The sequence below is a fragment of the Salvelinus fontinalis genome, chromosome 34 (assembly GCF_029448725.1).
Source record: "Salvelinus fontinalis isolate EN_2023a chromosome 34, ASM2944872v1, whole genome shotgun sequence".
Lineage (NCBI taxonomy): Eukaryota > Metazoa > Chordata > Actinopteri > Salmoniformes > Salmonidae > Salvelinus > Salvelinus fontinalis.
The window spans coordinates 9,555,208-9,566,002 of NC_074698.1; the positions used below are offsets into that span (position 1 = coordinate 9,555,208).

Genomic DNA, 10,795 nt, shown 5'->3' on the forward strand with positions numbered 1-10,795 from the left:
TATCAGCTAACCACATAAATGTTATAGCAATCTGGTGCCTGATGGCAAAGTTGATGACGTGGCACAGAACCGTCGGTTGATACATGCAACGTCTGAGCAGGGGAACGCAACATTTTTAACACTCTGCTCAAGTGTAAAACAGTGAACCTGCTAGCAGCATATTATAACTAATTATAACTTGGCAGCATACACAAACACACACCCGAGCGGTCTGCCAGGTTAGTGGGTGAATGTGTGACTCATTTCCTTTCCTGGAGACGTCAGTCTTCTGCTGGGCAGTGAAAGGGGGTGAGGTAGTTCAGTGTTCACTAGATCAGAGGACGGTTCACCAGGAACACGGTAAGGAAAGATCATTTACTAATGCATAGATACTTTTTCTCTTACACTCTCATATTATTTGTGTGCAGTTAGTAATTGTAAAATATTTAACAGTGTTTATGATCTTAGATCTGTTGTATCTGATTACAATGAGATGTTCCCTTTTCTGCTAAATTCTCGCTTGAATTATGTGTGCGGTTAGGAATTGTACTGCACATTCCTAACAGCGATTGAGCACTTTGAATCTTAATTCAGAGAAGATATTTAACCTACAGTAGCAAAAATATATAAATTATATATACACTACTCAAAAAAATAAAGGGAACACTAAAATAACACATCCTAGATCTGAATGAATGAAATATTCTTATTAAATACTTTTTTGGCTAACCCACCGCCAAACCGGTCATGCTGGAGGATGTTGCAGGCAGCAGAACGTTCTCCACGATGTCTCCAGACTCTGTCACGTCTGTCACATGTGCGTGTGAACCTGCTTTCAGCTGTGAAGAGCACAGGGCGCCAGTGGCGAATTTGCCAATCTTGGTGTTCTCTGGCAAATGCCAAACGTCTTGCACGGTGTTGGGCTGTAAGCACAACCCCCACCTGTGGACGTCGGGCCCTCATACCACCCTCATGGAGTCTGTTTCTGATCGTTTGAGCAGACACATGCACATTTGTGGCCTGCTGGAGGTCATTTTGCAGGGCTCTGGCAGTGCTCCTCCTTGCACAAAGGCGGAGGTAGCGGTCCTGCTGCTGGGTTGTTGCCCTCCTACGGCCTCCTCCACGTCTCCTGATGTACTGGCCTGTCTCCTGGTAGCGCCTCCATGCTCTGGACACTACGCTGACAGACACAGCAAACCTTCTTGCCACAGCTCGCATTGATGTGCCATCCTGGATGAACTGCACTACCTGAGCCACTTGTTTGGGTTGTAGACTCCGTCTCATGCTACCACTAGAGTGAGAGCACCGCCAGCATTCAAAAGTGACCTTAAACATCAGCCAGGAAGCATAGGAACTGAGAATTGGTCTGTGGTCACCACCTGCAGAACCACTCCTTTATTGGGGGTGTCTTGCTAATTGCCTATAATTTCCACCTTTTGTCTATTCCATTTGCACAACAGCATGTGAAATGTATTGTCAATCAGTGTTGCTTCCTAAGTGGACAGTTTGATTTCACAGAAGTGTGATTGACTTGGAGTTACATTGTGTTGTTTAAGTGTTCCCTTTATTTTTTTGAGCAGTGTATATATACACACACTACCGTTCAAAAGTTTGGGGTCACTTAGAAATGTCCTTGTTTTTGAAAGAAAATCACATTTATTTGTCCTTTAAGATAACATCAAATTGATCAGAAATACAGTGTAGACATTGTTAATGTTGTAAATGACTATTGTAGCTGGAAACGGCAATTTTTTATGGAATATCTACATAGGTGTACAGAGGCCCATTATCAGCAACCACCAATCCTGTGTTCCAATGGCACGTTGTGTTAGCTAATCCAAGTTTATCCTTTTAGGCAGAGCTCCTCTGTCCAGTGCCTGTGTTCTTTTGCCCATCTTAATCTTTTCTTTTTATTGGCCAGTCTGAGATAAGACTTTTTCTTTGCAACTCTGCATAGAAGACCAGCTTCCCGGAGTCACCTCTTCACTAGTGACGTTGAGACTGGTGTTTTGCGGGTACTATTTAATGTAGCTGCCAGTTGAGGACTTGTGAGGTGTCTGTTTCTCAAACTAGACACTAATGTACTTGTCCTCTTGCTCAGTTGTGCACCGGGGCCTCCCACTCTTTCTATTCTGGTTAGAGCCAGTTTGCACTGTTCTGTGAACGGAGTAGTACACAGCATTGTTCGAGATCTTCAGTTTCTTGGCAATTTCTCGCATGGAATAGCCTTCATTTCTCAGAACAAGAATAGACTGACGAGTTTCAGAAGAAAGGTCTTTGTTTCTGGCCATTTTGAGCCTGTAATCAAACCCACGAATGATGATGCTCCAGATACTCAACTAGTCTAAAGAAGGCCAGTTTTATTGCTTCTTTAATCAGAACAGTTTTCAGCTGTGCTAACATAATTGCAAAAGGGTTTTCTAATGATCAATTAGCATTTTAAAATGATAAACTTCGATTAGCTAAGACAATGTGCCATTGGAACACAAGAGTGAGGGTTGCTGATAATGGGCCTCTTTTTGCTGTGACAGACCAGGGGGTTTGGTCAAGACATTTACACAGATCAGACACGGACAGAGTAGGATTAGCTCGGTTTCAAGGGTGTTTATTAAATAGTAAATCAAAAGAAAAGGATAGGTCTCCCCCATGAGACCCTCTCCCGGGATACCGTCATCTGGGCTCTGGGTCTTTCTGTATCCTGTCGGCACACAAACTCCCTCGTCTTAGCTCGGGCACCGTCGCCAATTACACAGAAGTCACCTTCCTTCCCCGAGTCCTTCACTGTGTGCTGCCCTTCTGGCAGCTTTATGTGGCTTTTACAGGTGGTGAGCAATCAGCCCTTGATTACTCACCAACTCCCCAATCAGCCCCAATTAGTCATGGCCGGAGAGCCCGTCGAGACCTGGCACGTCCTGCAGATGGAGCCATCACCTCGTGATGTATACTCCGTCTGTCACCAGGCCTCGACGAGTCTCCCCCTGGTGGCTGACCTGCTGTACGCCACAACGCCTACGTAGATATTCCATAAAAATCAGCAGTTTCCAGCTACAATGATAATGACCCCAAACTTTTGAACGGTGGTGTATATCGATATAATATTGTCCCAAAATATTATTGTGATATGTACATTTATAGATTTTTCCCCCCATCACTAGTGAACAAAGATGGCGACTCCCATGTACTTACCACAAAACCCTAATTTGCTAAATTTGCCATACATTGCTCTGCGTTACTATTTTTGGTATCAGCATTAGCACCGTATACATGATCCTAATTCTCTCTCTCTCTCTCTCTCTCTCTCTCTCTCTCTCTCTCAGGATTACCATGGAGAGAAAAGCCTTGCTTTGCATTTTCTTCTTGTTGCTACCACTGGCCTTAGTGTCTGCAGACATACCTGTCCTTAACTCAATAAATGACCTCAGGAACATCGAGTTTGGCCACAGATTCCCTCGTCATGGTCTAATGCTGCTACACTTCATCTCTGGCGGCCTATACGTCGATAACAACGATGCACTCATACCAACGTTCTCGCCAGAAATGGGAGACTGGGGCTTCCATGAGTTTTATAACAATGAAGGCGTTTTTCCACCACTGCAAGATCAGAACAGACAGGGTTACTACGCAGTCGGGAATATCAACACACCAACAGCATACCCACTCTATCCTTATGTCACTCTCAGCTATTACCTTACCCCAGGAAACTTAGAGAGGAACATGGACAGGTTAGTTGTCAGAACAAGCCCCAACAGTCGACGGTTAGAGGCAGTCTACATCACACAGCACATTAGAGGAAGCAGTGAGTATGACCCCTATAACACCTACCAGACCAGCCCCGCCCTCCTGAGGGAGATCAGGACCCTCTCGCAAAACAGGGTGGACAGTGTGGAGGTGTTTCTGTACGCTGCCGGCTATAACGTAGACTCCAGAACCTTCACCTGGAACTGCTACGCCACTGATAGCACATACACGGTTGAAGACGCAGGCAGAATGACTCTGAATGAGTCCCCTGCTATGATGAAAGGGGCAGTGGTGAATGACCACCACACAGAGTGCTATGCTGTTGTGCTCCAGGTGAAATCCACAGAAAGTGGGTACGCCCGGCTCGGATGGGCTAATGTCCCTGACAGCCTACTGGATGTGGGGGTGATGCTGGCACTCTTTAATAAAGATGGAAATCATCTCTTATCTCTCTCTCTTGACATGCGCAGCTATGGAACCTATGACACCAACCAGTACCTTAACCACGGCCTACAGGTCAAGCTGCTCTCCAAGGACGGGTCAAATGTCATCATGAGCGGACCTCAGTATGATGACGCAGACAGGAAGATTCCTGTTGGCATAGAGGGGTATGACGCCAGTCTGCAGCTCTACACTAAAGACGGCAATGCTTGCGCTCGCCTGTTCATCAGTAAGACCTTCACCGATTGGAAGAATGATTTCTATTACTCGTGGGTTGGATTCTACTCCAATCACAACGATGCTAGTTATTCTTACTATACTCACGAGTACGCTGTCAGCTTCACTAAGCAGGATGACACAAACATAAAATATGATATATATTCGTATGTGTCTAGTTTGTCCATTCAACCTGGAGCTCAAGCTCGATTCTTCTTCACGAAAACATACAATAACATTCTGGCAAAAACTAAACCATGGGAAAGGTAAAAAGGTGTCTGGAAGATTGCTGGTATTAGTATTAGTGTCATTTAAGGAGAAACCAGCAGAATCTTACAGCATTTAGAAAGAAATTGGAAAGCAACAGTGTAAATTTAAAGCACCCAACAGAGAACACCTCAGTCAGGTGATTACCAAAGAGCCCTGTCTCCACCGCTTACACCACACCACATCGTCTCCGTGGCGACAGGGAGCAGCCAATCACCATGCTGACGGCAGTAGAGAGCAGACAGGATTGGACACATCTGACCCTTCTGTAACTCAGAGACTGATTAGACTACTACTAAAATATGTTTTGTCTCAGGTAATAAGACGGAGATGTGGGGAGAGGATGTGTGAATGAATCAAAAGGCATAAATCAGCATAATGCCCTGAGGTAGTTTATCAACTACCCTAAGCTACCTGACCTATGATAACTTCATAACTGCAATTGAACAAACTACCCTGACCAGACCAATCGAGCACTGATGTCTGTAATGTCTACATGTCAAATGTTTGTGTTGTCTACTACCGTCAATGGTGCCACAGTTTTTCAATATAAATTGTAAAGTATGTTTTGTTGTGTTCATGGAGCCCAGGAAGATTAGCTGTCGTCGTGGTGTCAGCTAATTGGGATCCCAATAAAGATAAAGATAAATAACTTTGTGTTATATTGAAGACCATGATTATCAAGATTGCTAATGGATGGGTAGATTTTGTTTGAGCTGGTTAGACTCAAAATCTAACAACAGAGGAGTAGAGGAGGGTCAACAGTATTTTGACTAGGGTTGCAAAATTCTGGGAACTTTCAATACATTTCACAGAAAAAAATATATTTAAAGCAGTGGAGGCTGTTGAGGGGAGGACGGCTCATAATAATGGCTGGAACAGAGTGTAATGGCTGAAAATGGAGTGACTGGAATGGAATCATAACACATGAAAACCAGCTGTTTGATACTATTTCATTCACTCTATTCCGGCCATTATTACGAGTCGTCCTCCCCTCAGCAGCCTCCACTCTCTTAAAGATAACTTACGGTCTTTTCTTTCTTTTCTATTGACTGTCTGTCGGCCCTGCATTAAAGACCATAAACGGTTAAGGAAAATTGTGATAAATAAAAACATATACCAATTTCATTTAAGGACCTAAAAATGGACAGCTGTGTCGTATAAATTGCAAAATAGTTGGGAAGAGATTTTCGATGTACTCATTCCATGGCACATGGTTTATGAATTGAAACGCGAAACAAAGCCGGATTCAAAACTTCAAATTTTTCAATTTAAATTATTATTCAAAATTATTGCAACCAATAGAATGTTACATATATGGGGGATACAATATTCCCAGCTCTGCAGATTTTGCTGTGAAGAGGCAGAGACATTAGATAATTTATGGTACTCTCCATATGTAGCTTGTTTTTGGTCACAGGTCCAGGAATGGCTGAAGAATTGCAACATTTACCTGGAGCTAACTCTGCAGATAGCACTACTGGGTGATTTGAAAAGTCATTGTCAATCTATCAATAATATAATAATTGTTTTTGCAAAAAATATATTTTAAATTTACAATCTGTAGAAGCTATGAGAATAGAAAGGTTCAGTAACTTTTGTTATTGACCAAATACTTATTTTCCACCATAATTTGCAAATAAATTAATAAAAAAATCCAACAATGTGATTTTCTGGATTTTTTTTTCAAATTTTGTCTGTCATAGTTGAATTGTACCTATGATGAAAATTACAGGCCTCTCTCATCTTTTTAAGTGTGAGAACTTGCACAATTGGTGGCTGACTAAATACTTTTTTGCCCCACTGTAACCTGAAAGGCCACTCAGCTAGGAAGAAGCCACTGCTCCAAAACCTCCATAAAAAAGCCAGACTACGGTTTGCAACTGCACATGGGGACAAAGGTCGTACTTTTTGGAGAAATGTCAAATATTTTCTGATGAAACAAAAATAGAACTGTTTGGCCATAATAACCATTGTTATGTTTGGAGGAAAAAGGGGGAAGCTTGCAAGCCGAAGAACACAATCCCAACCGTGAAGCACGGGGGTGGCAGCATCATGTTGTGGGGGTGCTTTGCTGCAAGAGCGACTGGTGCACTTCACAAAATAGATGACTCATGAGGATGGAAAGTTATGCAACATCTCAAGACATCAGTCAGGAAGTTAAAGCTTGGTCGCAAATGGGTCTTCCAAATGGACAATGACACCAAGCATACTTCCAAAGTTGTGGCAAAATGGCTTAAAGACAACAAAGTCAAGGTATTGGAGTGGTCATCACAAAGCCCTGACCTCTGTGGGCAGAACTGAAAAAGTATGTGCGAGCAAGGAGGCCTACAAACCTGACTCATTTACACCAGCTCTGTCAGGAGGAATGGGACAAAATTCACCCAACTTATTGTGGGAAGCTTGTGGAAGGCTACCCAAAACATTTGACCCAAATTAAACAATTTAAAGGCAATGCTAACAAATACTAATTGAGTGTATGTAAACTTCTGATCCACCGGGAATGTGATGAAAGAAATCAAAGCTGAAATAAATGAATTTGACTACTATTATTCTGACATTTCACATTCTTACAATAAAGTTGTGATCCTAACTGACCTAAGACAGGGGATATTTACTAGGATTAAATGTCAAGGAATTGTGAAAAACTGAGTATAAATATATTTGGCTAAGGTATATGTAAACTTCTGACTTCAACTGTGTGTATGTATATATATATACAGTATATGGGTATGTTTATGGATATATTTACCCCAAAAATATATGGGGGATTAGAAATGATGCAGACACTTACATTGACGAAATCATTAGAGCTGATCCACACCTTATTATTATTTAAAAAATTTAAATTACAAAAAAAAATTGTACGATTTGTAGATGAACATGTCGACCCATTGTCTAAGTATCCACCATGAGTAAAGTAAATTGGTCAGTCTATTAAAGATACTCTAATTTGTGATGAAATTGCACTGGCTAAATGAGAGAGAGAGTGAGAGAGAGAGAGAGAGAGAGAGAGAGAGAGAGAGAGAGAGAGAGGATTTTTTTTTTTAGCAAATAAAGTATGCAAATCTTTAAATGAATGCTACTTGTCCAACAGTCATAGGCTTTGACGACTTAGAAATGGTCAACAACAAATCATCAAATATGATTCATTTCAATAAAGCTCATTTCAGGCCTGGTATGGGGATATATTTCTTCATGGTCTGTAAACACACTTAGGCCTACAGCTTAGTGTAATACAATAATATATAAATCAAAATGAACTGCTGTGGAAAATCGGAATAAAATATTCAGACGTTCATAACGATACACAGACATAAAAATCTACTGATCTTAGTATGAAAACAGGGACCTTTGATAAACACATCTAATCTTCAAACCCTTGAATTATTAATGACCTTCAAAGCTTAGTAGTACAACTGTGACCGATTCCTGATACGCGCTATTCCTTTTGGAAGGATCCAATCGCAAACACAGAGAGAGGGGAGGAGGCCATGTGATTGGTTGGGAGAACCCCTGACTTCTCAACAACAACAAAAAACAGTGAAACTAGGGAGGGAGTATGGAAGGAAGGAAGGCTGTCCCAATCAATATGTCAGAGTAAAAGTTGGCTCTGTAGAAGCGCTCAGTCATCCATCTTCTCCCACAGTGATGAAGCCCATATGAATGCAGAGAGAACCTGTATGGACCATATGCTGACAGAGAAGGCTTGAGCACCATCACACACTGTTCTAAACCAGTACGCTATGCTCTCTCCCAGAGAGACACACACACACACACACACACACACACACACACACACACACACACACACACACACACACACACACACACACACACACACACACACACACACACACACACTGTGACAAGGACACTGTAAGAAGCGCTCCTCCTTCATGGAATAACAGCCTGCCTAATTGATTGTAGACGAGCTGTGTTTCCTGAAGGGTAGCCTATTGCCTTGTGTGTCTGTGTTCTGAACATACTTTGTAATGCATGTGTTATCTGGTTTGCTATCACTACATTGACGCAAAGCTACTCCCAGTTGGTTCAATTACTTCCAAAAAGCCCTCAAACCAAACAGCTATGCTGCCATAAAGCATTGCATCATCACCAGCCAATCGGCAGGCAGCAGTCATGTGCTTTGTGCAACAAAGACCTGGGGAATAAGCAGGTGCATGGCAAGAAAACAATGCAATATAGTCACATACTGTATAGTATAGACAAATACACAGACACGTTACAGAAAAATGCATAACATTAAAGCACACACACGCTCATAGGTTTCCGCAATCGCTATTCTCTGCTTGAAATAGGCCCATGGACAGACTGAAATGTTTTCTTGTGGCTGTATCTCTTCGATTCACTCAAGTGTCTCTTCTAATGAAGAGGAGAGAACAACTAAATAGAGAGGAGAGAGCAGATAAATAGAGGAGAGAGCAGAGGTACACAAGCCTTCTCAAGTGTCCTTTTAACTAACTACTCTAAGAGCTACCTTGAGATACTGTTGCATTAGCCCTAGGGCCAAGGCAGGGTGAAGCTGTACACACGCACACACAACCACACACTGACACACACACACTGACAGACACACGCACGGACGCACACACACAAGCACACGCACGCACTTCCTTCCACTCATCCCCTTATACAGTAGGCTGTGTTTGTTATCCTTCCGACATCGACAGTCATGCCGGGGTATTAGAATGTTTCCATCCCTCAGAGTGGTGTTATCTCCCCCCCATACAGTATTACAGCATCCTCTCACTAGCAGCACGCCTACCGCTTCCCTCTGACAATGACTTCCGCTCACTGGTGACCATCACTCAGCACACACATGATGTGCGTCGAACTCAATCCCACATAAAACCTACTATACAACGTTGTGTGAGCACAAAGCTCGGCCAAGATCGGATCCCTCTGCTCCAAGGTATCAGTAGGGGGATTGGACTCATACAAGGCAGCCTACTGGGCGGTAGCATACTTCATGTATTAGTGCATTGTTTCTGTAACATGGTTTCTGTAATGTGTACCGGTCAACCTCAGACAAGGGCTTAAGATAGACTTGCTTCCGTTTCATCATTAGAAACTGCATGGTGATATTGTCAGGCTACTTATTGCGGGCTTTCAGTTACCTCACACAGCAAGCGGGCTACAGGCACAAGGCTTGACCTCGGCTGTGTCCCAAATGGCACCCTATTCCCTACACGGTGCACTACTTTGACCGGTGGCTATATGGCTATGTTCAAAAGTAGAGTACTAGATAGGGAATACGTGGCATCTGGGACGCAGGCCCTCATGTCTGTTTGGAGGAAAAGAAGCCAGTGGCTCAGCTATCCAGCCTACTAATCCATTTCAATCCCTCCAAAAACCAGACAGCAGACAAAACCCCAAGGACGAACAGAATGAAGGATAGTGGACAGACAGACAAGAGTCCAAAGCAGCCCCGGCACATTTTGTTCTGGATATGACCGTTGACCAAAGGCATTTTAGAATACTGCAGTTTCGTTCTTTCTTTCTTTCATCTCTTGACCCTTTTTGAAAGTGTCTTTTCCTTTGAGGCATTTCAGGTTATGTGTTCTGGATGGCGACATCAATAGAATCACACTTGTCTTTGGATCTAGTGTAAGCTCAGGCAGGACCAAGTCATCATCACGAAGAGAAAAGACTCTCGTTCAACTCCACCTCTCTCCTCTACAGTACTCTGCCATCTTCAACGTCATCCACAACCTCCTATTACTTACAGCGCATTTGGACAGTATTCAGACCCCTTGACTTTTTCCACATTTTGTTACGTTACACCCTTCTTCTAAACTGGATTAAATTATTGTTCCCCCTCATTAATCTACACACAATACCCCATAATGACAAAGCAAAAACAGTTTTTTTGATTTACAAAAAATGTAAAACAAATACCTTATTCACATAAGCATTCAGATCCTTTGCTATGACACTCAAATCGAGGCACAGATCTGGGGAAGGGTACCAAAACATTTCTGCAGTATTGAAGGTCCCCAAGAACACAGTGGCCATCATTCTTAAATGGAAAAACTTTGGAACCACCAAGACTCTTCCTAGAGCTGGCTGCCCAGCCAAACTGTAATCGGGGGAGAAGGGCCTTGGTCGGGGAGGTGAACAAGAACCCGATGGC

At 42.8% G+C, this 10,795-nt stretch overlaps 1 protein-coding gene across 1 annotated transcript; it reads left to right on the forward strand.

Annotated features, from left to right (window-relative positions):
• Positions 1–278: 278 nt before the first annotated feature.
• Positions 279–6,307, forward strand: LOC129833034 (uncharacterized). Its single transcript, XM_055897268.1, has 2 exons — positions 279–339; positions 3,297–6,307. Exon 2 carries the CDS (start codon positions 3,304–3,306, stop codon positions 4,642–4,644), a length of 1,341 nt encoding a protein of 446 aa, XP_055753243.1. The 5' UTR covers positions 279–339; positions 3,297–3,303; the 3' UTR covers positions 4,645–6,307.
• Positions 6,308–10,795: the final 4,488 nt, after the last annotated feature.

What these genes read in the sequence shown, in the direction of transcription:
- LOC129833034 (XM_055897268.1), top strand. Translation starts at nt 3,304, where the DNA reads ATGGAGAGAAAAGCCTTGCTTTGCATTTTCTTCTTGTTGCTACCACTG.